General features: G+C 48.7%; 1 protein-coding gene across 3 annotated transcripts; it reads left to right on the top strand.

The window, feature by feature from the left end:
- On the top strand, positions 1 to 24,519 carry LOC132247630 (cytochrome P450 2K6-like). Of its 3 annotated transcripts, none has more exons than XM_059720226.1 (9): positions 1 to 219; positions 309 to 471; positions 8,150 to 8,299; positions 11,160 to 11,320; positions 18,697 to 18,870; positions 19,545 to 19,686; positions 21,781 to 21,965; positions 22,189 to 22,330; positions 23,365 to 23,450. In XM_059720226.1, exons 1-9 carry the CDS (start codon positions 34 to 36, stop codon positions 23,406 to 23,408), a joined length of 1,347 nt encoding a protein of 448 aa, XP_059576209.1. In that variant the 5' UTR covers positions 1 to 33; the 3' UTR covers positions 23,409 to 23,450. The 3 variants fall into 3 exon arrangements, with proteins under 3 accessions (XP_059576209.1, XP_059576210.1, XP_059576208.1); XM_059720225.1 differs by lacking the exon at positions 23,365 to 23,450 and adding an exon at positions 24,113 to 24,519 and having other exon boundaries at positions 5 to 219; XM_059720227.1 differs by lacking the exons at positions 18,697 to 18,870; positions 23,365 to 23,450 and adding an exon at positions 24,113 to 24,519 and having other exon boundaries at positions 4 to 219.
- Positions 24,520 to 27,748: the final 3,229 nt, after the last annotated feature.

The raw sequence follows: 27,748 nt of genomic DNA, 5'->3' as shown, positions 1-27,748 counted from the left end.
TTGTCCAGTAGAGGCTGCACTCAGTGAAGGGAAATGGAGTGGACTGCTCTGACTGGGATATTTCTGGTGTTGGCTCTGACTCTTGTGTTTATTATGAAAATCAAGAATTTCTGGAACTGCTGCAACAGGAAGGATTTTCCCCCAGGCCCAAGACCCTTACCTGTCATTGGAAACCTGCACATCATGGATTTGAAAAGACCCTCTCGCACTCTCCTGGAGGTAAATCCATCTGTGGTGTAGCTTTGCTGACTTCAAATGGGTAAATCTGGCCCACTACTTTAAAAACTCTTATTGTCTTTCCATTTAAGCTGTCAGAAACCTATGGCCCAGTCTTCAGTATTCAGATGGGATTCACAAAGATGGTGGTGCTCTCAGGCTATGAAATGGTGAAGGAAGCTCTGGTGAACCAAGCAGATGCATTTGCAGACAGAGCTCAAGTCCCAGCATTTGAAGAACTATCAAGAGGAAATGGTGACTTCAGTTTAATTGCTTCTCATACTTGCTCAAGCAGATAAAAATGTTTCTTTTAAAAAGGAGCTCAGGTGCTTATATGCCTATTTGGACCAGCACCCTTTTAAATCAATGTAAACAAGGGCCACGTCAGGTAAGGTGAAATTGGTGCGAGAGAGCAGGAACAGCCTGAGTGAGCTATGACCTCTTCCCCCCTGCACAGCTGAATCAGGGCTGGGCTGTGCTGCCTTCCCCCCACCACCGCTGAATCAGGGTTGGACCATACCTCCTTTCCTCCATTGGGCCAGGGGGGCCCTGCTGTCCCCACTGTGGGTGCTGGATCAGTGCCACTAGCTGAATCCAGCCCATAGATAGACCGGGCACTGCCCATACGGCCCACTGGGCCAAAAGGTTGAGCACCACTTCTTTAGACCTCTAAAAACTGTATGTCACCAACATACCTCAGCATGGAATCAGAAATGAGTCCTTGGTTGGAATCCCTTGCTGCAAAGCTGGAAAAAAAACAAAGCCTTGACCTCTAAAACAGCAGCACTACCTGCTTGCTGGCTCTGAAAACCCCTGAATCCAGCTGCCTGGGTACAAATAAACAGCTGAGCAGGCACCCTAAGATTTCTCGTCTTTTAAAAACTCTTTAAAATGTAGGCCCTTGAATCATTATTTTTTTCATGTTTGAGATTTGCAACAGGGAAATAATCTCCACTCACCTTTAAATTTCTTTTTCTCATGTCTCCTCTGAGTTCTTGGACATCCAAAATATCTTGGACATCTCGGCCTGCAGCTCCGCACTCGCTGCAGGGCTCCCTCCACTCCCGGCGGAGTGCGGGACCTGTGCAGCAGGGAGTGGGAGAGGCAGCAGGTTCCAGTGCAGGCCTTCCCCCACTGCGAGTGCTGGAGCTGTAGGCACATGGGGCAGAGCCCCAGCAATAGGGCAGGCTCCGCTTCCTCCTTCCACACAGCACTGGCTGGAGCCGCGCCCCACTGGGCGCCTGTGCCGCATGCGAGTGCCCTGGTCTCCCTGCCTGCTGCTGCTGCCAGGCAGCGGGGACTGCACACCATGGGGGGAGTGTGGGGGTCCCTACACTCCCCACCCTCATACTCACACCCTGCCTTGCTCAGCTCTGCACTTCTGCTGCCCCTTTGGGTGCAGGCTCCACGCTGCGCTCCCGCTTCTGCCTAGCTGAAACTCCACCACCATCACCAGCCCCGCCACTTCCCTACCTGCTGCCCCACGTGAGCAGGTTCCAGCTGCAGCAGAAGTCCTGCCCAGAAGCTGATGGCTGAGCAGAGCCCTTCCACCCACGAGCGTGGGAGTGAGGCCCAATAGGTTATGTTGGGGGGTTGTACATGTGGCCACCTTGCTCCCACCCTCATGGGTGGAAGGGCTGGGCAATGTGCAATTCATTGAGGGGCACCACTGCCCAAATGAAAGGGTCTGGTGGGCCACGTCTGGCCCACGGGCTGTATTTTGCCCACCCCTGCCCTAATCCTGCAAGTTCTATGCAATGGATCTGTCCTTGGTCATTGCTCATTCCAGAATTGGGCCACAGTTTCTCTTAAGCATAGAAAGGGGAGCTCTGGCTGCCCAGTTAGGGGATATGTTGTGTGAGTTATACGTACTGCCCCCAGGCTGCAGAGCACAATGGAGGGGTTTGCTTTTTCTCACTTCTGAGCTTTGCTGTTTCTCTTATGGGGCTGGGAAATAATTTTTTCCTCCTCTGGCTGCTAGAGGTGCAGGTGTCATTTTTTTTTCTTTTTTGCCTTCCTCAGAAGTATTGGGTGTTGGCTGAAGCTCAGGCTGGGGTGTATCGATGCTCCTGCTAAGACTAAGACCTGGAGGTTCCTGATTTCTTCACCCTCCTGATTACACTACTGAGACTAATTTCCCAAAGAAGAAGAGTCTTGCCCCCACTGTCCAAGGTCAGGCGGATCACCATATTTGGGATCAGGAAGGACTTGTTCATAGATTCATAGAAGTTAGGGTCGGAAGGGACCTCAATAGATCATCGAGTCCGACCCCCTGCATAAGCAGGAAAGAGTGCTGGGTCTAGATGACCCCAGCTAGATGCTCATCTAACCTCCTCTTGAAGACCCCCCAGGGTAGGGGAGAGCACCACCTCCCTTGGGAGCCCGTTCCAGACCCTGGCCACTCGAACTCTGAAGAAGTTCTTCCTAATGTCCAGTCTAAATCTGCTCTCTGCTAGCTTGTGGCCATTGTTTCTTGTAACCCCCGGGGGCGCCTTGGTGAATAAATACTCACCAATTCCCTTCTGTGCCCCCGTGATGAACTTATAGGCAGCCACAAGGTCGCCTCTCAACCTTCTCTTGCGGAGGCTGAAAAGGTCCAGTTTCTCTAGTCTCTCCTCGTAGGGCTTGGTCTGCAAGCCCTTAACCATACGAGTGGCCCTTCTGTGGACCCTCTCCAGGTTATCCGCATCCCTCTTGAAGTGTGGCGCCCAGAATTGTACGCAGTACTCCAACTGCGGTCTGACCAGCGCCCGATAGAGGGGAAGTATCACCTCCCTGGACCTATTCGTCATGCATCTGCTGATGCACGATAAAGTGCCATTGGCTTTTCTGATGGCTTCGTCACACTGCCGACTCATGTTCATCTTGGAGTCCACTAGGACTCCAAGATCCCTTTCCACCTCTGTGCCACCCAGCAGGTCATTCCCTAGGCTGTAGGTGCGCTGGACATTTTTCCTCCCTAGGTGCAGCACTTTGCATTTCTCCTTGTTGAACTGCATCCTGTTGTTTTCTGCCCACTTGTCCAGCCTATCCAGGTCTGCCTGCAGCTGTTCCCTGCCCTCCGGCGTGTCCACTTCTCCCCATAGCTTTGTGTCATCTGCAAACTTGGACAGAGTAGTTTTGACTCCCTCGTCCAAGTCGCTGATGAAGACATTAAAGAGTATCGGTCCAAGGACCGAGCCCTGCGGGACCCCACTGCCCACACCCTTCCAGGTCGAGACCTACCCATCTACCACGACTCTTTGGGTGCGACCCTCTAGCCAATTCGCCACCCACCGGACTGTGCAGTCATCCACATAACAGCCTCTTAACTTGTTCACCAGTATGGGGTGGGATACCGTATCGAAGCCCTTCCTGAAGTCTAAGTATACGACATCCACCCCTCCTCCTGTGTCCAGGCGTTTCGTAACCTGGTCATAGAAAGAGACTAGGTTGGTCAGGCACGATCTGCACGCCACAAACCCGTGCTGGTTTCCCCTCAGCATAATTTGCCCTGCCGGGCTCTCACAAATGTGAGCCTTGATAATTTTTTCAAAGACTTTACCAAGGATGGAGGTGAGACTGACTGGCCTATAGTTGCCCGGGTCCTCCTTCCTCCCCTTCTTGAAAATGGGGACCACGTTAGCCCTTTTCCAGTCCTCCGGGACTTGGCCCGTGCGCCACGAGCGTTCGAATATTCCTGCCAGTGGCTCTGCAATGATGTCGGCCAGTGCCTTCAGCACCCTCGGATGGAGCTCATCCGGGCCTGCCGACTTAAAGGCATCCAGTTCTTCCAAATGACTCTGCACCACCTCAGGATCTACGTATGGAAGTCTGGCGCCTTGCTGCTGCCTCTCTACAACCCCAGTGAGAGACTTGTCGTGCCCCTCACTTAGGAACACTGAGGCAAAGAACTCGTTGAGGAGTTCAGCCTTGTCCCCCCTATCTGTCACCAATTGTTTCTGCCCATTTAGCAGGGGTCCTATTCCTCCCTGGGCCTTCCTTTTACTCCCAATATATCTAAAAAACAATTTCTTGTTGTCTTTTACTTGGGTTGCCATCCTCAGCTCCATGGTAGCTTTGGCCCGCCTAACTGCCTCCCTACAAGCACGAGCAGAGGAGGTATATTCATCTTCAGTGATCTCACCCTGTTTCCACTTTTTATGTGCTCCCCTTTTGGCCCTTAGGCTGCCCTGGATTTCTGTGGTCAGCCATGGAAGCCTCCTGGCCCCTTTCCATTTTGCCTCGCTCGGGGATCATCTTGCTTTGTGCCCGAAGGATCGTTTCCTTTAGGCACAGCCACCCTTCTTGGGCTCCCATCCCTTCAAAACTCCTACTCTGCAGTGCGTCCTTGACTAATCTCCTGAGTGCATTGAGATCAGCTTTCCTAAAGTCTAGCACTTTCACCCTACTAGTTACCTTACCCACTTGCCGTCTTACGTTGAATTCTATTATAAGGTGATCACTGTCTCCCAAATGGCTACCGATCTGGAGGTCCCCTATCATGTCATCTCCTGTTGCCAATACCAGATCCAGTATGGCATTCCCCCTAGTGGGACCATGGACCTCCTGTGTCAGGTGGAGGTCCTGTACACAAGTTAGAAACCTGCATGAGCGATGGGACCTTGCTGTCTGCGTCTCCCAGCAGATGTCCGGGTAGTTTTGGTCCCCCATGACTACCGCCTCTTTAGCTTTTATGGTCTCCGAGAGTTGCCTCAGGAGCCCCGCATCTATTTCTTCCCCTTGGTGTGGGGGTCTGTAACAGACCCCTACCACCAAATCCCTTTCTCCTTGCCCCCCATGTAGCCTAACCCACAATCCTTCTACTTCCTCAACCTCGGATTCTGTCTTGATGAGGGTTGATGTGTATTGCTCACTGACATAAAGTGCAACCCCCCCCCTTTCTTCCCCGACCTGTCCTTTCTGTACAATCTATAGCCCTCAATATGTACCGCCCAGTCATGGGATGAATCCCACCAGGTCTCTGTTAGCCCCACTAAGTCATAGGTGTTTAGTGCAAGCAGGAGCGCTAGTTCATCCTGCTTGTTCCCCATGCTCCTAGCATTAGTATATAGGCACTTGAGGCCTGCGACTGGTGCCTTTGCTGCCCCCCCCCCGCTCCGAGTCCCAAGGGGCCCATTGTTTCTTACCTTCTTGTTTCTTACCTGTTCCGTAGTGCTGGTCTCCCCATGGCTTTCAGGTTTCCAACGTTCTCCTTCTTCAGGCTGGGCTGTCCTTGTGGGTGCCACATGGTTTGGTGGTCCACAGCTTCCCCTGCCCTCGTACTCCCCTCCCCCCGACGAGCCTAGTTTAAAGCCCGCCGGAGGAGATCCGCCAACCTAGTAGAAAACACACACTTACCTTTGGGGGACAGGTGAAGCCCATCCCAGCTGAGCATGTCCCTCGTCGTGATGTGCGGGTCATTGTCCAGGAATCCGAAGCCTGCCTCGAGACACCACTGCCGAAGCCGCCAGTTGGTCTCTCTGATACAGTTCTCCTGCCATCTTCCTCATCCAGTCACTGGTAGGATGGAAGAGAAAACCACCTGTGCACCGAACTCCTTCAGCACGCCACCCAGAGCACTGTAGTCCGCCATCAGGTGATCGGGGGTTCTCCTGGCCACATCATTAGTACCCACATGGACTAGGACCATGGGGTAATAATCGGTGGGCTTGATCCTGGCCTGAATTACCTCCGTCACATCCCGAATCTTTGCTCCAGGGAGGCAGCATACCTCTCATGCCGAGGGGTCCTGGCGACAGATGGGTCCTTCCGTACCTCTCAGGATGGAGTCGCCTATGACGAGCACTTGTCGCCTCCTCCTTTGGGTCCTCGTGGATCTCTTGGTCTGTTCGGAGTATGGAGAACGTGGTGTTTCTTCTTGCCCAAGGGTGTCCTCCTCCCCTTCCATCTCCTGCAGGGTCGCCAGGGCCTCGTACCTGTTCACCAGTCGGACTGGAGAAGCTGGTACTGGTTCGCTGCGAGCTGCTCCGGTCCTGGCTGTGACCGTCTGCCACTCTGCTGTGGAGGGCACTCCCCGGGCTGCTTCTTCCTTGGGTGCCTGGGCCTGCAGGGAAAGGAAATATCTGTCAATTTCATCCTCCGCCTCCCTGATCCCCCTCAGTCTGCTAACCTCCTCCCGGAGCTCCCTCACCTGCACCTCCAGAGCCGTAAGACGGGCACCTGCCGTACAGGTGTGGGGGCCCCCAATCTCTGCCCCCCCGGCCCTGCTGGGGATCCCCCACAGGCCAGGAGGTAGGGGGACATCAGCTCCCCCATGGGCTCGGTCTGGGTGGAGGCCTCAGACCTGCCCCGGGTAGCCTTGTCCCCCTGGGCAGAGGCCCTAGCAGCACTCCTCGGAGACACCGTTCCGAGCTGCTGGTTGTAGACCTGCGCGGTGTCTACGCCCTACCCCTACAGGAGTCCCACTCCTGGCCCTTCCTGCCCTCCCGCCGGCACGAACGCCTGCGCAAACGCCGGCGTGCTCTTACAGAGCGTGCCTGTTTGCGTGCTCTGTTCGCGCCGCGCGGCTCGGGAGCGCGGCTCCCTACCGGCTTAGCTATATGGGACCCGGGGGGGCTTCCCCTTCGGATCCGGCTCAGCTGTGCCGGGTCCCTCCGCCCCACTTACCTTCGGGGGATCAGCTGCTGCTGCCCCCGCTGCTGATTCCTCTGCTGCTGCTGCCGCCGCTGCCTCCGGTCAGTCGGTTGGTAAAAGGGCACACGTGCATGCGGGACACACGTGTGCTGCCTCCTCTCCTTCCCGCTGCTGGTTCCCAAGTGCTGGGAACTACGTCACCCCACGGCTTTAAAGCCCGCGGTTTGAATTACCCGCCCCGCTTCAACAGCCAATCAGGCGCCCCGGTCTACCCAGAAGTGCCTGCCGGCAGTTCCGCCCCTACGCTCCCCCGCTGGGGGGATCCGCTGCCACAGGAGCCTGCTCCCCCAAGGGTTAGCCCCGGGGTTGCTCCCTGGCCTGGGGGGACAGTCCCCTTCCTAGCCCTCCCTGTTTGCGCGCTCTGTTCGCGCCGCGCGGCTCGGGAGCGCGGCTCCCTACCGGCTCAGCTATATGGGACCCAGGGGGCTTCCCCTCCGGATCCGGCTCAGCTGTGCCAGGTCCCTCCGCCCCACTTACCTTCGGGGGATCAGCTGCTGCTGCCCCCGCTGCCGATTCCTCTGTTGTTGCTGCTGCCGCCGCCGCCTCCGGTCAGTCGGTTGGTAAAAGGGCACACGTGCGTGCGGGACACACGTGTGCTGCCTCCTCTCCTTCCCGCTGCTGGTTCCCGGACACAGACAGATTGTTGTGGACTGGGGAGAAATTTGGCTTCCTTTATAGTGGGAAGCAAGGCCCTCTTTCTTGGATTTCTCAATCCAAGGAACAGTTGCATAAGGTTTTCTTCACCCATTTTTTCATCATCTCTAACTTTTCTAAGCTAGAGCTTAAGACAACAATCGTCCTGTTTCTCGATCAGAGAATACCATCTAATCAAAATGTAAATATTTCCTTCTATGTATAAGTTTCAATGAAATTATTGTTGGGGAGGGTTTGCAAATCCAAGAAAGATTTTTATGGAAGGAGCCACCCCAACCTCATCTAGTGATTGGGGTTGTCACAAGTGTGGACGACGTGTTCACACCTCTGCTGAACAACGACTGGAACTTGCATTGCCTATGCCTCAGCACATAGTTTCAATGCGGCCCATCTTGAGCCGTGCTTTTCTTTTTCTGTAGAACACGCTGTTCATGAAATTAATGTGAGATTCTTCATTTTCATCCTGCACTGGAACAAGAAGAGGTTTGGGAACTTGGAAATGTTTTCTGTGAGGAAATGGCAGCTTTTCCACCCAGCCTTAAGCTAAGCAAATGCTATCAAAGGCAGTGTGATGCATCTTTTATTGTTTAAGAACCATTTATTTTTATCATTCTTATAACGTGACGTCTTCCTTTCACGTCAGGTATTCTTTTTTCACATGGTGAAAACTGGAAAGTGATGAGAAGATTTGCCCTCTCAACCTTACGAGATTTAGGAATGGGCAAGAGGGTCATTGAGGACCAGATTGTTGAAGAATGTGGCCATCTGATCAAGAATATAGACTCTCAGAAAGGTCAGTGGGTGCTTAACTTCATCAAAGCTCTGAGATTGTGATTCCTACCCACTAGGATACACAAGAGCTTCTTTGTTTCAACAAACTTTCTCCTTTTAGGAAAAACCACTAGCTGTTGTATGGCAGTGCTGGAGTTGTGTTGTAGACTTGATGGTCCAGGGAATGTGCAAGAGGCAAGGATCTTTGTGGGTGATACATTTTATTGGACCAGCTGCATAGTTGGGAGAGAATTAGACACGCTTTTTAGGACAAGGTGATAATCCTTGATCAATTCGGGGCCACCAGGAACTAAAATGGGAAGGAACTTTAGGAGCAGAGAACCAATAAACCAAACGTCTTTGCTCCTTATTTTAAGCAAAACTTCTAAAGGCCCTTAGATGCAATATACCCTTTGAACAGGGAATATCATACACCTCTATCATTTTCTTCTGTGCTTTCTCGTATTTTTACCATTGTTGTGAATTGCAGCAAGCCGATGCTGTGTGATAGACCTGGTTTTGCAAATGTGATGGCGTAGAGCAGCATTTCGCAACCTGTGGGTCGCAACCCAAAAATGGTTCCCAAGAATATATGAAAGGGTCGTGAATGAACTTTAAAAATGGATTCTCCCTTAAAGGAGAAAGACATGAAAAACTGTGGCTTTTCCCTTGCAGGTTGGTGTGCGCGCCGGGTCTGACTCCGGGTCGCTTATGTCGCTCTGCACGCGGGCTGTGGCCAGCAGCCCGGGCAGACCAGGTCGGAGAGGGCGGGCGCCGAGCTAGAATTAGGCACAGGCACGTAACGGTTGATTTTAAGATTATTTTACTTACACCGAGATGGTCGTGGTGTAGGCTGAGAACTTGCTTGAGTTGCGGTTACAACAAAAAACACGAACACACGTGGAGGTTGCAAGGCTCCACGCACACAAACTCCGGATGTCCAGGACAAGCACACATTAAACTCGTCGTTACGTCTTATAGTAGGCTCCGTTCGAAGACGGGAAGAGGTGGGCGGTGAATCAGGCCGCCAAACTCCTCTGAGCGACACACAGGGTTTCTATTACCCTGCCGCGCACACCCAGAGTCCCCACGAGATGGATGCGGAGTCCTCTTCGGCTTGGGCGGAAACTGCTCAAGCCTATTATACGGCTAGCAGGCCAATCGCTAGCCGCCACGTGTGAATAATTTGGAACTAGCCAATTGCGGGGCGCGAATTTGCATACGACGAGCGGGAAACCTTTGCACTATGCATTTCTGTGCTGCAAAGATCGCTGCAAAGTGGCGGGAACACTTCCCTGCATGCGGGTTCTCTGCGCAGCAGAACTCCTCCGTGCAACGAAGTTGTATACCCACGGGGATAATTCTTAGTGCTGAAGCACACACAAAAAAATCAGACCTTTGGGTCATGACAGTTGGTAGAGTTCAAGCCTGCAAGGGGCTGCTTGGGCCCCCCATCCCCTGCTCCATACACCCCCCCCCAACACACACACACACCCCACACACAGTGCAGGCTGGTGCAGCAGGTCAGGAATGAGGGGCACTGGGTCAGGACTGTCCATCAATGTTTACAAATGGGTCTTGGTACAAAAAAAGTTGAGAACCACTAGCTTAGAGCACCTGCCTAAGTCAATCTTTTGGGTTATGTTAGATTTCATGATTTCCCTGATTATGGCCTTATGACTGGATTTTGCTCTACCCTTGTACCATCGTCATGAATTAAGGGCAGGGAAACTGATGCCTGGGGGTCTGCCTTTGAATGGGAGAGTCATTAAGGATTTGCACCAACCAACCAAGCTTCTCCCCAGCAAAAGAATAGGCTGGAAAACCTAGGAAAACCAGTTTTTCTTGCCTAGTCTCCCATTAAATGATAACCAAGCCACCAACCACCTGATAGGAGACTTGATCACCTAAGGACAAGACTGTGACTAGCTAGAAATATCATATAGCAGAAAGGGCTGGAAGGAATAATAGGTTCAGCTATTTTCTGAGCAGCTGTATGTCTTAGCCTAGTCGCACTAGAGAATATGGAGCTGGAGACATGAGCTGCAAGAAAACTGGATCTGGAGTCCTGGAAAGTCATTGTCCAAAATCCAAAGACAGTTCAAGGGTGGTGAATAAACTGAGGCGGAAAAAAGGCATACAGGGAATGGCATGTCATTATTGTATCTCTTGTGCCATCTCAAAGGTTGATTGGTTTAAGAATTCCCCTCTGCACACACCCTCAGGCTGTCACATGCCCTCACACATTTCAATGATCAGGTATCCCAGATGGGCTAAAGTGTAAACCCAAGGACCCTGAAGGGTAGACGTGGGGGGCAGGTGTGTTTCACCTCCTAAAGAATCGTGGGGTTCAGGCCTATTTTGGGAGCCCAGGGCAGATAAAGTATGGGTTCAAACTGTGACACAGTGCCTTGGCAATGAATCTAGAGGCCAAAGAAGAAAAAACAGTACCAGGAACTTACCCAGATTGAAGGAAGTTTAAAAGCACATGGCACATATGGCAGCCAAGTGAATAGCCATGAAGAAAATGCCCCATGAGATCCATAAGAATAAGTGAGGCTCTACGAGGGAGAGGGAATACAAGGCACCTGGACTGGGTTCTTTACTGTGATACTGAACTCTGAAGTGACCTGCTGTGGTCACTTAATCTCTCCTTACCTCAATTTTCTATCTGCAAATGGAAATAGATAAGGATAATGTTTGTTTTTTTCTACCCCTTATCATGTCTGTGTAGACAGCGAACTCTATGGAACAGGGAGTGTCTCTTGTGGGTATGTACACCACAGAGCACAGCATGGTCCTGCTCTTGACTTCCTATTAACTTAACTACCTATTCACCATCCAGTTTGCAACATCTCTTCTTTCATTCAAACATTTTTTAGGAAAGCCCATTGACCTGACTATGATAATGAATGCAGCCGTTGCTAATGTTATCGTGTCCATATTACTGGGAGAGCGGTTTGGCTATGAAGACCCCCGATTCACTAGACTTCTACATCTGATCAATGAAACTATCAAGCTTGCTGGAACTCCATCAGTTATGGTAATGTTGGATTGTTGCATGGCCTTTGCAGGATCTAGAATTTTTTTCCTAGTAATGACTGAGAAACCCAACAAATAGGAGGCTAATCTATGGGTCTATGCAGGAGTGTGACCCAACACATATACAGCTGGGAATGTCTTGCTTTAAAACATCTTAATTTAGTTATACCCAGAGTGACAGTCAACGTTCAAAGACCCTTTTTACTGCAAAAAAAAAAAAAATTGAAGAAAACACATCTTTGGAAGACCCTGCCTGACACAGTGACCTAGCTGCACCCTCGGAGGGCACATGTGAAATTATTGTGATGCAATAAACTCCAGTTTATAGTATGCTGGAGTTTATTGCTTCCAGGCATCACTTTGGAATGTGCACCTGGGACTGCAGCACATTGAGCTGGGTCAGAGTAGCCCTGGCTGGCAGGGGGTCAGCCTGCCAAACTAGAGCTTCTCTGACCTGGCTCAGTGTGCCACAGAGGGACTGGCTGGGACATGAAGGTGCTACAGTACAGGGCTGGCCAGCAGGCAGCCCCTACACTGAAGCATCCTCTTGCCCCAGCCAGCTATGTCAGCATGTACACATATGCTGCTGCGCAATAAAGAGCACTGTCATGGAATATGTTTACAAGTACAGTAAAATCCTTGTTATCTGGCACAAGTGGGGAATGGTGTGGGAGTGCTGGGTATCTAAAAATGCCGGTTACCTGAGGCCAGTGGTTTTTGGCCACACACGGAGCAAGGGACGCGGGGTGGTGGCACCCGCACGTGGAGCAGCTGCAGTGCAGGGCAGTGGGTGGCAGTGGCTGTATGCAAAACAGGGGGTGGGGCGGGTGGCAGCAGCAGCCACACCCAGAGCAACTGCAGCACAGGGTGGTGGGTGGCTGCAGCGGTCACCATATGCGAGCTTCCCCCCACACCCCATCCAAATCCGGCCAGACAACCAGAAATTCCAGTTAATAGAATTTGTGGTTACTTAAATACCAGATAACAAGGATTTTACTGTACTAACCTACAACCATGAACAACGCGTGCCCCCCGTGGCTGCAGGGGCATGGCCACAGCCTGTAGGCAGCAATGGCGATGGCAGTAGTGTGGGCGTGGCAGTGGCAAGTGGGGAGCTCGTGCAGGTGGCCACGGGAGTGTCAGTGGTGGGGGGCAGTGCCAAGCGCCAACTGGCGATTGGTGACCACCCACAGATGCCGCTGGCAGTGGCGGCAGTGGCGGCAGCAGAAGCCAGCAGCAATTGGCAACCGCCCGCAGACATCATTGGTGGTGTTGGCGGGGGGGGGTAAGCAGTGAGCTCCCAGAGGCGCCACAGACAACACCGGCGTGCACCCCCTACACGTCACCAATGCCTACAGTTGAGTTAATTAGCTTACTGAGGCCTAATAGGGACGCACGTGTAGATGCTAAGACTTTACCGTGGAGTTAATTAGGCAACTCTGCAATAAACGTCTCATATAGATCAAAGAATCCTAGAAAATGAGGCTTGGAAGTGATCTCAGGAGTTCATCTAGTCCAACCCCCTGCTCAAAGGAGGACCATTCCCAACTAGATCATCCCAGCCAAAGTTTGTCTAGCCAGTTCTAAAAACCTCCAAGGATGGAGCTTCCACCACCTCTCTGGGCAACCTGTTCAAGTGTTTTACTACCCTCCTAGTGAGAAAGTTCTTCCTAATATCCAACCTAAACTCCCCTTGCCGCAACTTGAGCCCATTGCTTCTTGTTCTGTCATCTGTCACCTCTGAGAACAGTCCAGCTCCATCCTTTTTGATGCACCCAGAGTCACAATTCCCTGGATCGGAGAACTCCAAATTTTCTTCCAGCTCTCCTTGGATCCTGTCTGTGGCAGCCTGCCTTCCCAAACAGCTACCCTCAAGTGATTCATACACCACAATAACTAACAACCCCTTGCTCTTCTAATGTGCCTCTCAGCTGTTCAGTATCCTTTTAATCACCTGGCTCATCCAGGCAGAGCAAGGTTTGTGGAGGGAGGCAGGATTCTTGAAGCCAACAATTTCAGACATTGTTTCCAGTACTGTAACTAGGGGGCAAGAGGGTTACAAGCAGATACCCTGTTCTCTAGCACTGAGTATCTCTCCCCACCCCTGGACAGGGAAGTTTTGCCTCAGTATGAAAGTCATTAGTTATGCCACTGATTGTTCCTCTACAACAGGAGTATCAAACATCCAGCTCATGGGCCTTCTTGTAGGCTGGACCACCCACCCTTGTGGACTGAGTTCAGCCCATGGGGCTCCCAGCTCTGTCAGTGGCTGCAGAAGTATAAAATCATAGAAAAATAGGCCTGGACGGGACCTTTGGAGGTCATCTAGTCCAACCCCCTGCTCAAGGCAAGATCATCCCTCTCCAAACCACCTCTATGAGTCCTTTTCTAACCTATTCCCACTGCAAATGTTTTTAAAAGCACATTTGAGAGATCCAAGAAAGACGGCCCTGCTTCCCGCTATAAAGGAAGCCAAATTTCTCCACAGTCCATACCAATCTGTCTGTGATGAAAAAGTCCTTCCTGATCCCAAATGTGGTGATCATCCTGACCTTGGACAGTGGGGCAAGCCCCTTCTTCTTTGGGAAATTAGTCCCAGTAGTGTAGTCAGGAGGGTGAAGAAATCAGGAACCTCCAGGTCTTAGTCCTAGTAGGAGCATCGATACACCCCAGCCTGGGCTGCAGCCAACACCCAATACTTCTGAGGAAGGCAAAAAAGAAAAAAAAATGACACCTGCACCTCTAGCAGCCAGAGGAGGAAAAAATTATTTCCCAGCCCCATAAGAGAAACAGCAAAGCTCAGAAGTGAGAAAAAGCAAACCCCTCCATTGTGCTCTGCAGCCCGGGGGCAGTACGTATAACTCACACAACATATCCTGTAACCGGGCAGCCAGAGCTCCTCTTGCTGTATCGTCTGCACAGATTTATCCCAGCTCCTTTAATCGTCTTTCATAACTAAGCTGGTTGTATGCATCTGCTCTGGGCTGTAGAGCACCTCTTATTTCCCAGTCATTTTAGTGGAGGAGCACCTGGACTTCTCTGTGAAAAGGGTTGCTTTTCACAGAGCACTCCAGGTGTACTACATCATCACACACCTAATCCTAGATCACCTCTGCACTGCTTGGAAACCTCCCATTGTGAGGATCCCACAGCTTCTCTAGGCGGCCTATTCCACTTCCTCGCTGCTCTAACAGTGGAGATGTTTCCTGTATCCCATCAAAACTGCTTTATTGCAGCTTCAAGCTACTGGTGTGTGTCCTGCTCTCTGCAACAGTGCACAAACAAAAAAAAGGTTCTCCCTCCTCTTTATGGCAGCCGTTCAGGTATTTGAAGACTGCTGTCATGTCCTTTCTTAAGCACCTTTTCTGCAATCTGAACATGCCCATTTCTTTCAACCTCTCCTCAGATGGTTGCCTTCCATGTCCAGTATCATTTTTGTCTCCCGCTTCTAGAGCGTTTTCCAACTTTTCCACATCCTTTTAAAAATGAGGAGCCTACAACTGCACACACAATTCTAGATGAGGCCTAACCGGTGCTGAATAAAGAGGCACTATTACATGTTGGGTGTGTCGACAGGTATCCCTATGCTGCTGCTGTTACTGCACCATCGTTTAGTACTTCTTTTTGGAAGTACTAGATGACAGTGAAGTAACAGCCCATACTGTGCCATGCACACTGCGTACAGTTATTTTGTGCTTCTACATCGCCCTAAAAATTCACTGTATTGAGGAAGCACATCACTATGGCATCATAGTGGTAGCATCATGGTTTTTGCCCACTATGTCGCCATAGCGTGTTGCTACAGCAACATAGCATCACATGTAGATGTGCCTGCTGTGTCATGCACCTAATGCTTCTGTTGATGCATCCCAAAGCCACATTCACCTTTTGCACAGCTGCACTGCACTGCAGACTGTGTGGATCCATTTGTAATTACACCTTGCTTGTGCCTGTCTATCCATGTTGTAGTCATTTTAGCTAGCCCACATTTCTCCCATTTGTATATGAGAAAGTCATGTGGGACTTTGTCAAAAGCCTTGCTAAACCAGATACTAATCATTTCTACCCAGGAGAACTTTTACAATTTTTTCTCCAATGCCCAATGAAGGGTGTTTGTGCCCAAAAGCTTGCAAGGTCTCTCCAGGGACCTAGCAGACCTCCTGAGGCTAAAAAGAAAGGCCTACAAAGGATGGAGGATGGGAGTCACCTCCAAGGAGGATTATTCTGCACTGGTCCGGTCCTGTAGGGAGCAGACTAGGAAAGCCAAGGCTGCAACTGAACTCCAGCTAGCTTTGAGCATCAAGGACAATAAAAAGTCCTTTTTCAGATATGTGGGGAGCCGGAGGAAAAGCAGGGGCATCGTTGGACCCCTGCTGAACCAGATGGGGCAACTGACAACTGACGCCCAGGAAAAAGCCAACCTATTAAATAGGTACTTTGCGTTGGTCTTTCATCAGCCCCATGGGACGCCCGTGCCCGCTACAGGGCCAGGAAGTCCGGGTGAGGGTGATCCCCTGCCCTCCATTAATGCTGACTTTGTGAAGGAACATCTTGAGAAGCTGGATACCTTCAAGTCAGCCGGCCCTGACAATCTTCACCCCAGGGTACTCAAGGAACTGGTGAGCATCATAGCCCAGCCTCTAGCGCGGATCTTTGAAAACTCTTGGCGCTCTGGTGTAGTGCCCAAAGACTGGAAGAAGGCCAACGTGGTGCCTATCTTCAAGAAAGGGAGGAAAGTGGATCCGGCTAACTATAGGCCCATCAGCCTGACTTCTATCCCGGGGAAGATCTTCGAAAAGTTTATTAAGGAGGCCATCCTTAATGGACTGGCCGACGCCAACATCTTAAGGGATAGCCAGCACGGGTTTGTTGCGGGTAGGTCTTGCTTGACCAATCTTATTTCCTTCTACGACCAGGTGACCTATCACCTGGACAAGGGAGAAGAGATTGATGTCATATATCTTGACTTCAAAAAAGCCTTCGATCTGGTGTCCCATGATCGTCTCTTGGAGAAACTGGCCAATTGTCGCCTTGGGTCCAACACGATCCACTAGCTGGAAAATTGGTTCTGGGGTCGGACCCAGAGGGTAGTAATTGATAGAAGTCACTCATCGTGGTGTCCTGTGACCAGTGGGGTCCCCCAGGGCTCTGTCCTTGGACCCATACTGTTCAACATCTTCATTAATGATGTGGACACTGGAGTCAGAAGCGGACTGGCCAAGTTCGCCGATGACACCAAACTTTGGGGCAAAGCATCCACACCAGAAGACAGGCGGATGATCCAGGCTGACCTGGACAGGCTCAGCAAGTGGGCGGATGAGAATCTGATGGTGTTCAACGCCGATAAATGCAAGGTTCTCCACCTTGGGAAAAAAAACCCACAGCATCCTTATAGGCTCGGCGGTGCTATGTTGGTTAGCACTATGGAAGAAAGAGACTTGGGGGTCATCATTGACCACAAGATGAACATGAGCCTGCAGTGCGATGCTGTGGCTAGTAAAGCGACCAAAACGCTGGCTTGCATCCATAGATGCTTCTCAAGCAAATCCCAGGACGTCATTCTCCCCCTGTACTCGGCCTTAGTGAGGCCGCAGCTGGAGTACTGTGTCCAGTTTTGGGCTCCACAATTCAAAAAGGATGTGGAGAAGCTTGAGAGAGTCCAGAGAAGAGCCACGCGCATGATCAGAGGTCAGGGAAGCAGACCCTACGATGACAGGCTGAGAGCCCTGGGGCTCTTTAGCCTGGAAAAGCGCAGGCTCAGGGGTCATCTGATGGCCACCTACAAGTTTATCAGGGGTGACCACCAGTATCTGGGGGAACATTTGTTCACCAGAGCGCCCCAAGGGATGACAAGGACGAATGGTCACAAACTGCTACAAGATCGTTTCAGGCTGGACATAAGGAAGAATTTCTTTACTGTCCGAGCCCCCAAGGTCTGGAACAGCCTGCCACCGGAGGTTGTTCAAGCGCCTTCATTGAACACCTTCAAGATGAAACTGGATGCTTATCTTGCTGGGATCCTATGACCCCAGCTGACGTCCTGCCCTTTGGGCGGGGGGCTGGACTCGATGATCTTCCGAGGTCCCTTCCAGCCCTAATGCCTATGAAACCTATGAATTAAAGATTTTTTTTTGCAAAAATCTTGTTGGTCTAATAAAAGAGATCACCTCTATTATGAGACCTGATTGCCTTTTCCTCTAGACCAATACGGCAACAACCTGGATACCAGATATTAATCGGTGTTTTCACTACACTTATTGCATTCCCTCCATCCACTCAGCTAGTTACTTTGTCAAAGAAGATCAAGTTTGTTTGACACTCACCTTCCCCTATCCCTTCACCCACCACCAAAATCAGGGATTTTAGTTTCCCTTGGCAACTAAGATTGGTGACAGGGGAAAAGAGGGAGATGATCAGCAGTGGTCTTAGCTCCCTGTGCGGATTCACATTGCCAAGGGGGCTGCTCATGGGTTGTCCAGCCCACAGGAAGCCCTGCGGTCCAGATCTGGGCTGTGAGAAGCTGCACATCTTGCAGGGTCCATCATGCAGGGCCAATGAGTCTGACTCCCCTGCTCCATAACATACCTGGTTGCTCTTAACTGGTCCTGTCTGGGAACCCGCCACATCTTCTGTCTGCTCTTCCCATGTCGCTTACTGCATTCAAGCACCATGGGCACCAAAGAGGTATTCCCTCACCCTCAGATACATGACATGGTATCTCACAATGGCTAAGTTACGTCCCAATAAATTTGGATCCTTCCCAGGTATCTCTGACAAGAGATCACAATGCTATGGCACACGAGCCCTGATTTTGTGGCACTGAACTTAGATTTCTGTTAGCTGCTCCTGGTGGAGTGTGTTGAGAAGTGATCAGGGGGGCAGGATTCATTGTGGTATATTTTACTGGACCAACTGTATAGTTGGAAGATCTCTTGGCATCAGGAGATCTCTTGACTTTCAGGCATCAAGGGCTCTTCTCCAAGTCCTTGAAAGAATGAAATGAGATTAAGAATTTTATCTTAAACTTGACACCTAAAGATTCAACTAACTCCAGCCAGCAGCACAGGAGTGGATCTGCTTACACAGCCTCTGCACCTAACCTGGGATGCCCACTGGGACGTGCACACCAAACACTCACTCCTGCTCAGCAAGCACCAAATCCTGGAAATACGGTGATGTCGTTGCCTCAGAACAGTCCTGAGCACGTGCCCTAGGCTACTCCCGGGCTCTCTGGCACGTGGAGCTGCAGCCCATGTGGGAGATTCTTCTCACATGTTTTAGTAAAGTTTTTTCAGACCTTTGACCTGCATGTGTTACCCTCTTGTTAAGTATTCTCAGTACTTATTTTTGCTGTCTCTGACTTCCTTTGGTTTTTAGATCTATAATCTATTCCCAACACTTGGCTTTCTCCTGAAGGGTCACAAGACTCTTCTCCAAAACAGAGATGAGTTGTATGCTTTTACAGAGGTTGCTTTCACAAAACACCTCGAAACCCTGGACAGAAATGACCAGCGAAGTCTTATTGATGCGTTCCTCATAAGGCAGCAGGAGGTAACAGAGTCTCTACATTTCTACAGACTTGCTTGTTTCCTTTTTGCATAGTGGAGGTAAAAACATACTGCACAGAAGCGTAGCGCTGGCAAAGTACATGCCTAACAAAGTAGCCGAACTGTGCAGATAGCTTGCTGCTCTTGGCTCTTTTGTAATCAAGGCATTACCCAAAGTTCAGGGCCTTGAGAGTCATTTCAGAAAAGAAGATACTTTGAGGATGGAGTCACAGTAACACTGACTCAGCTTTGGTTACTTGCAGGCACTGTGCACAATCCTATTTTCCTGATTACAACAGAGATGAAAAAAAACCCAGAGAAGGTCTCTTTGCTTGTAGCTCTGAGCCCATCTCCATCATTCCTCGGCCTAAAGTGCTCTTTCCCTTTGGTCTTTCTTTAGGTCGGGTTCCCAGTGCTTGCGCAGGCTGTATTTCGTGCTTCCTGGTTTCATATGCAGGCACAGAAGCCCTCATAAAGCAATAGCCAGGAATGGTGTCTGTGTCTCCGTCAGTGCCTTAACTGTCCCGTTCAGGCGATTGATGACTGATAGGTTTCCAAATGCAACGGATCAGAGACTTTCCAGTTCCCTTTAGCACTTCAGTACAGATTTTACTTAGTAAATACTTATTACCTCACTGGAGATCTTTTAGTTTTAATATTTTTTCCTTCTTTCCCCAGGAGAAAAGTGACACCAAAAGTTATTTCAACACTGACAATTTCAAAAGCCTCATAAGTAATTTGTTTTCTGCTGGTATGGACACCACGTCCTCCACGCTGCGCTGGGGCATTCTGCTAATGACGAAGTACCCTAAAATTCAGCGTAAGTGCTTTTTTGACAGACCTCATGGTGGCCAACACTACACAGATTCTCCCTATTTATTGGTTTGTTAGATTGATGAGATGCCTGTTACAGGGTGATCTGGCCCTGGGGCACCCTCAGCCCTCTGGAGGAAGCCCAGCTGGGGGACATTCAGGTAATGAGGAAGCTTAAAACCCCAAGGGAAAGACTGGAAAGGGGAGCAAACTGTGAGGGAACAATATGAAAGCAGGAGGAAAGCTATGAACAGAACAAGCTTGGAGACCGGCTTGTCTTTAAAGTCTGTAAAAAAAAAAAAAAATCATTATCTCTGGCAAAAGGGGGGCTGATACTAAAAGTTCACCCAGGGCCACAAGAGTCTAAGTACAGTGCTACAGCTGCTAGCCTTGAAGGTAAACTGGGCTACGTGGCCCATGGCAGTCTGAGGCAGCAAGCAGGACAAATAGAGGAATGGTAACTGTTGACATTATATAAAACATACACCTGTAAAAAAAAGTCAGCGTAAAAAAGATTGGTTGTCAGTAAAAAAATATTTCTTGACTTGGCAACGCTGGGTGACTAACCCATGTCAGAAGGCAGTCTGCCTTATTCTGCAGCAGCTGCAACTTCAGTCATCAAGGGTAGCCCCCCTGTAGACCATAATGCAGTAGTCTAGCCTTGAGGTCAACAAAGTATGGATGATAGTTACCACGATCAATATTTAAATAAAGGGTCTCAGCCAGCTCAGCAGAGGTAGCTGGTGTTTCTTGCCACTGCTGCATCTGCAGCAGGGGATTCAAGAGCCACCCCTGAAGGCTATGAACCTGAGTGAAAAGAGAAGGCTAAATACCATCAATAACAGGTGTCCCAATCCTGCCCTGCCCAGATCAAGAAGTCTTCCCACCACAATCATCTCTGTCTTGCCTGGATTCAGCTTTCCAGCTACTCCTCGCTTAACGTCATAGTTAAATTCTTGAAAAATGCAACTTTAAGCCAAACGATGTTAAACAAATCCAGTTATGTCACAGTAGTTACCTACTAGCAGGTGGCAGCCAAACAATGTTATAACTGAATGTTGCAAGACTTTAAACAAGTATGTTCCCTAATAGATCAGCGATGTAATAACAAAACAACGTTAACGGGGACAACGTTAAGTGAGGAGTACCTGTAATTGGTTCAACCTCATCCAATCTCCAACTGCAACCATGCTCTAGGAAAAGACTGAGACTGACACCGCATGGCCCAGGTCATCAGCATGCTGATGGTGCTTCACTCCAAATGCCTGCATAATCTCACCCAGTGACCTCATATATATGTTGAACAGGAAAGGCAACAAAATGGAGCCCTGGGGGATCCCACAGGAAGGATCCCAATGAAATAATGAGTATGCATCTTCCCCCGCCGTCCCTGGGACCTCCCTGCACTGGGGAATCCCACAGCTAAATCCTAAAGTGCTTTGGCTTCAGCTAAAATAGTCAGGTTCTCCATCAGGGAGCCATTATGGCTCCTTTTTTCTCTGAATCATGTACAGAGAGGGACACGAAACATCAGTTTAGGAGTGGGTTTATGCATTCATTTCTTTGCAGCCAGATTCCAATCTCAGATACACCGATGCAAGCCTGGAGCTGCTCTGTTCTAGTCACTGGCCATGCTTTTGTCTTGTGCTAGAAATTTGCAACTTAGCAGAATTCAGCATGTTCACCAGAGAACACATTGGAGAAGTCAACCCCTGTTCTCCCTGCAGGTGCCATTCTCGCCAGAAGGAGAATGTCCAAATTTCACCATGTACAAAAATGCTGCTTCTATTCGTGGCAAGAGGGTGCACAAGTTTCATCTGTTACCACTACTTGGTTGTAAGTGCTCAGAAGGCCTACGTGGCACTTCAATGAGAATATGGGTTTCCTTTGCACTTCTAAAAGCTCTCAATTCACTTTTAATAGTGCTGAGCAAATATGTTAAGGTCAACTATTGTCAGCATCCCACTTATATCTGGAAAGAGAGATTTCTGAGACTGTACCATATCATTTTTACATACGGTTCTGTATCTTTTGTAGCAGAAAAGTCCCATACTTTTCCATCATTAGTGAATGTTGGTCTCCTCATATACAATTTTTGCAGAAAAAGTCCAAGAGGAGATTGAGAAAGTGCTAGGTTCAAACCCTCCACGAATAGAACATCGAAGTAAGATGCCCTACACAGTTGCAGTTGTCCATGAAATTCAGAGGTTTGCTAACATCCTGCCAATGGACTTGCCTCATGCAACTACCATGGATGTCACTCTCAAAGGCTACTTCATTCCAAAGGTGAGCTGTTGGCAGCCCTCTTTTCCTTCAGTCTTCTCCTGTGAGCTCTAGCTCCAGTCTTGGTTAGTTGCGTTAAATCAGAGTGGATCCGCAGACCCAGGACAGTATTTGCAATGGCCTTATTAACAAGCTGTGTATGTTGTACTTGTCAATGCCTATTCCTATAGCAGTGGCCAAGAGACCATATTCCTCCATAGGATAACTCCTCAGTTGTGATTTTCAGGGAACTTACATCATCCCCTTGCTGGCCTCTGTGCTGAAAGACAAATCCCAGTGGGAGAAGCCAGATGCTTTCTATCCTGAGCATTTTCTTGATGCTGAAGGAAAGTTTGTGAAGAACAAGGCCTTCATGCCTTTTTCAGCAGGTACCTTCTGTTTTCTATTTATTGTTGTGAGAGGGAGAGAGCTAGGATCCAGCATATTATGCCATAACCTAGTGTTTCTTTCCATTTTAAACCTCATACCCTCTCATTTTTTTCCTCTGGAATTTAACAATTCCCCCATTCATGGAAGGGGCTGGAGTGGGAAGTTGTTAAACTTTCTGGCTACAAGTCTAGAGGGATAAGCATGCACTTCACTCAAGATATTTTCCGTGGGTTTCCTCCTTTAATGCCTGTCTATAAATGAGACATTGGCCCTTTGGACAGGGGATTAGGTGGAAAAATGTGGCTCTGGCCACATCACTTTTTCGTGTGTTGTCAGCTTTGGAAACACACATGCATCAAATCTGCTAGCCCAATGGTCTAGTAAGCTGGGAAGACCTTTGACCCTGACTCTAAATATAAGCCTGTATATAAATATAGAATAAGCCTGACTCTAAATATAAGCCTAAATATAAGCCTCCAGAGAGCATGTATTCACCAATAGTAACCCAATTTGGGTATTTCTCATTCCACTACAATAAGGATCTTGCTTCTATGAGCAATGTCTTTGTCCTCTTGGTATTAAGCTACTACAATGCATTGTATAACGCCAATTAAGCAAAGCATCATTTGACTTGAAGGGGCTGAAATCAGTTCTTTATTGTTAACTTCTGTCCTGAACCAGAGCCTGAGGAGACCACATCAAATGTCAACTCAGAAGGTGGAAATTACACAGGTCATGGCAGCTTACCTGTTGAAATACATTGCTCACAATCACAGGGCATCAACCCTCGGTGATGTGCACTCAAATCAGTTAAGATGTAGCTTTTAAAGCTGAGCAAAAAATTTTACAAATATATACAAAAGTTTGGAAAGTAGATTCTTCCTTGATATAGAAAGACTTTTTAAAGTTTTAAATAGACTGAGTGTTGTTTTTTTTTTTTTAATTTGGTCTTTTAAATGTATTTTTTCACATGTAGACTCAGATGCTCATTTAAAAAATTCAGTTTAAATCTAGTCATGCTGTGATCTGTCAGGTCAATTGATGAAAAAAACCCAGCCAGATCAGAGGTGGAAATGAAAGAAGAAACAAGAACAAATTGAAAAGTATAAATGCGAAACAAAAAAAAATGAAGGTGTTGCTGAGAAACAAAAACTTCAAAACTTTCAAATTGGTTTTATGCATAAGACTTTTCAGAATATAAATATATGTGGATTAATTAAAATAATATGTAAAGTACATCTATGATTGTACCATCACCATTCCATAGGACAAATTTACTCTCTTTTTAAATGCTCCTAAGATATTTGTAATTTTCTTTACAAACTGGAACATTTTTAGGAAAACGCCCTGCTCTCAGCTCCACCCCCTTATGAAAGGAAAGGCCATCCAACTCAAGTGGTCCTTTTAGCTAGTAGGATTAAGGGGCGCATTTTCAGTAGCCAGTGGTATCTATCTAAGGGTTTGATGTGGCCATCACTTTATCGGGCCAGCTTTGACTTCCCCGGGGCTGAATGACTAGCTATTCATGTTTAGCTAGAGCATCTGGGAGCCGCCTTTAGCATGAGTCCAGAAAACTTGACCACATTCCCCTGGGACCATAGCAGGCTGCATTAGCCACCCTGCCACAGCACTCCCCATGCCACGAAACCTCTCACAAAGAGATGCTTCTGTTCTGAATCGTTACATCAGAAGAGAAGCCGCCCTGTGTCAATAGGTCCTTTCTATAGTTAAAGCAGCCACTGGTCCTGAAATGTTGATGTTTGTCATGCCTTTTTTTAAAGGTCGGAGGATGTGTGTGGGCGAGACTCTTGCCAAAATGGAGCTCTTCCTCTTCTTCACAAGCCTCCTGCAGAGGTTCAATTGGCACCCTGCTCCTGGTGTTTCCAGCTCCGACCTGGACCTCACCCCTGCAGTTGGGCTGACTTCAGGGCCCATGCCCCATAAGATCTGTGTGGCAGCACGGGCTTAGGGTTCCCTTTCTGGCATGCCTATCTTATCTGTGTATCTTCTGTCCTTCCCACACAGCTTTGCACAGGCCTTTGGCTGTAGTTTGAGCAATGCTTTGCTAGTCTTTGCTTGATCCCTCTCATACTAGTTCACAGCCCCATGGATGCCAGTGACCTTAGTGAAATTCCACCATTATAAATGTGCTGTGCATTTTTCATTAGAATAAAAAAACAGGCACAAATCTCTGTCTTCCCTTAAATCATTCACAACTAGAAACACTGCTTTGCATAGAAGACCCAACCTCCACCAGCCAGGTGCCAAGACAAACATCATGGATGGCTGCAGGACACATGGTTAAGCATCTTAGGCAGCTTTGGCACAGAAATCCTGCTGATGCTGGCTCCTCTGAAGCCCCAAAGTGCTGAGCCCGTGCTCTTAGATGCCATTTCCCTACCACCCCCTCACATTTATGACTTTCAGCTTGGCAGGAAGGGTCTAGGAGAAGTCAGGACTTCAGCAGAGATAAGCAAAGTGATTGCAGCTCCACAAAGCCTCTGCTACCATTCCTAAGTTTTCAAATTTGCCCCAAACTTGTTTCCGAGATAAGTAAAGGTGGAAGAGACCATCCCGCTGATCAGCACAGGATCACCCCTGACTACTCTGTCCCAGGAAAGTGTTTGTCTAACCTGCTGTTAAGAACTTCCAAATGTGAAGATTTTACAACCTTGCTAGGTAACCTCATCCTGTGTTGAAACACCCTGTTGGTGAAAAAGTTCTTCCTAATTTCCAATTTAAATTTCCCTTGCTGGAATTTAAGAACATTGCTCCTTGTCCGCTTCCCTGCAGCCACAGATAATAATTCATTACCATACTCTTTTTTCAGATTGATACCAGCTTGGGTGAAGTAGGAGACCTTCTGGAAGGGAGTACTAGGATCCATAATGACCTAGATAAACTGGAGAAATGGTCCAAAATCAATCTGGTGCAATTTAACAAGGACAAGTGCCAGGTCCTGCACTTGGGAAGGCATTATTGTATAAACACATCCACACTGGGGAATGCTTGGCTCAGTTACAAGAGTGCAGAGAAGAACATGGGGGTTATAGTGGAACATAAGCTGAATACAAACCAACAATGTGCTCCTGTTGTTAAAAAAAGAAATAAAGGCCAAGAGCATTCTGGGTTGTATTAACAGCAATATCTCTGAAATCAAAGGAACTGATTTTTCCAGCTTGTTCAGCACCCATGAAAACTCACCTGGAGTTCTGTTCTCAGTTTTGGGCATTGCACTTCAAGAAAGGTTGTAGCTGATTGAAAAGTCCAGCGGAGAACACCAAAATGATTAAAGGTCTGGAACGCTTGACTTTGAAGAAAGGCTTGGAGAACTAGAGTTATTTAGTCTGGAGAAGAGACAACTGAAGGGAGATTTGATAGCAACCTGAAGGGAGATTATAAAGAGAATGGAGATAGCCTTTTCCCTGTGGCTGGAGGGGACAGACTAGAAGCAATAGCCTCAAGCTGCAGCAGAGGAAATTTAATTGGGGATTAGAAGGAACTTTCTGACTCTGAGGATGGTCAAGCAGGGAACAGGCCCCCTGGAGAAGTGGAGTCTCCATTCCTGGAAATTGTCAAGTGCAGTTTGGACAGACATTTGGCTGATATGGTTTAGTCAGTAGGCCTGTGCAAGTAGGCAGCTATTAGATCCAGCTTCGGACCCAGCCGCTTCGGATGCCTGGGATCTGATCCAGAGCTCCAGACTAGGTTTCCCCTTTAATCTGGCCAAAGCAGCTCCAAAGCTTCAGAGCTGCCTTGGATATCCAGCCATAGGTTATAATGGGGAATCAATGAAATATCTATAACTCTATTGTTTTTAGTCTGATTTAGATGAAACTTGCAGGAGTGATAGCTTATGTTTAGAGTACCCATGGCACAAGTTTTGCCTGTCAGCAGCTAGAGGTGCAGGGCCCCAGAATCCAGAAGCCCTGCACCCATCTCCTTGACAGCTGGCAGGCTTCCTGGCTGCAGCAGGGCCCACCATCCCTGCAGCTTTCACCCTGCTGTGCCTTAACACACGCAGTGTCACCCATGTCACGAGTTTTGCTTGTCTGCAGCTTGGGGTGCAGTTCCTCCCAAACCCCTGCACTTATCTCCTTGAAACTTGGCAAGCTTTGTGGCCTCACCAGGGACTGCCATCCTTGCAGTTTTCACCACCGCCCCCCCCCCTCCCTCCCCCCCGTGGTGTAACACATACACATGACATGAGTTTTGCTTTTAGGAATTTGGGGTGCAGTTCCCCCCAAACCCCTGCACCAATCTTCTTGAAACTTGGCAAGCTTCATGCTCTCAGCATAGGCTACCATCCCTGCAAGTTTGATCCAAATCAGACAAAAAACAGCAAAGATATAGATATTTCATTGATTCCCCATTATATTCTATGGCCAGATCAGCTCCAAATCTTTTCCAAAGTGATACGGAAGCTCCGAATCGATTCGAAAAGCCTAATGCTTCCAGCAATTTGATTCAGATTAATAGATTCAGCCTCCAAATCATCCAAATCATCTCTGAATCCAAATCGTGAGCCGAAGCTTTGCACAGCCCTGTTAGGGATGATCCTGCCTTGATCAGGAATGACCTCATAAGGTCCCTCCAACCCTACTTTCCTATGATCCTTAATAATCACCCTTCAATTATTTGAAGTTAGTTCTGAAATCCCCCCCTCAGTCTTCACTTCTCCAGACTACATAATCCCAGTTCTTCCAATCTTTCCTTGTAAGTCATCTTTCATAGACCTCTAATCAATTTTGTGGTGCTCTGATGGACCTTTTCAAATTTGCCCGTGTCTCCCTGGAAGTGCAGTGCTGAAAACTGGACACAGTACTAGAGGTGAAGCCTTACCAGTGCTGAATGGAGTGGAAAAATCACTTTCCTTGGCTTTCAAGCAAGTCCTATCAACACAGCATAATATGTTATATGGTTTGTTTGTTGTTTTTTTTCCCCCCAAAAGAGCAGTGTTAACACATATTCAGTTTATTGTCCACTGTAACCCCCAGATCCTTTTCTGCAGGACTACAGCCGAATAAGTCATTCCTCCTTGTGTATGCTATTTTTCCACCCCAATTTTGGACCATTTCACTAGTTTATCAAGGTCACCCTAAATCCAAATCCTACCCTCCAAAATGTCTGCAGCTCCACCCAGTTTGGTGTCATCTACAAATATGTTGGACACAGTAATCTGTGTCCAAAAAAACTACACAGTACCCTAGATCTGGGCCCACCAGTGCTGAACAGAGAGGAAGAATCACTTCCCTCGGTCTGCTGGCAATGTTCCTACTAATGCAGCCCAGTATGTCGTTAGCCTTCTTCATAACAAGGGCACACTGTAGACTCATATGCAGCTTACTGTGTCTAAGATTGCCAAAAAGGTCCTGATCAAAGATGGGCTGTAGTCATCTTTCCAAAAACCAAAAAGT

Source organism: Alligator mississippiensis, unplaced genomic scaffold, assembly GCF_030867095.1.
Source record: "Alligator mississippiensis isolate rAllMis1 unplaced genomic scaffold, rAllMis1 scaffold_27, whole genome shotgun sequence".
Taxonomy (NCBI): Eukaryota; Metazoa; Chordata; order Crocodylia; family Alligatoridae; genus Alligator; species Alligator mississippiensis.
The sequence above is the reverse complement of the archived record's forward strand: the minus strand, read 5'-3'. Positions and strand labels throughout refer to the sequence as shown.

Bases quoted from the DNA above. Each gene is read 5' to 3' on its own strand.
- LOC132247630 (XM_059720225.1), top strand. From the start codon at position 34: ATGGAGTGGACTGCTCTGACTGGGATATTTCTGGTGTTGGCTCTGACT. The intron at 472-8,149 runs GTGACTTCAGTT...CTTTCACGTCAG, and splicing joins AGAACTATCAAGAGGAAATG to GTATTCTTTTTTCACATGGT. The intron at 19,687-21,780 runs GTAAGTGCTTTT...CAATTTTTGCAG, and splicing joins GAAGTACCCTAAAATTCAGC to AAAAAGTCCAAGAGGAGATT.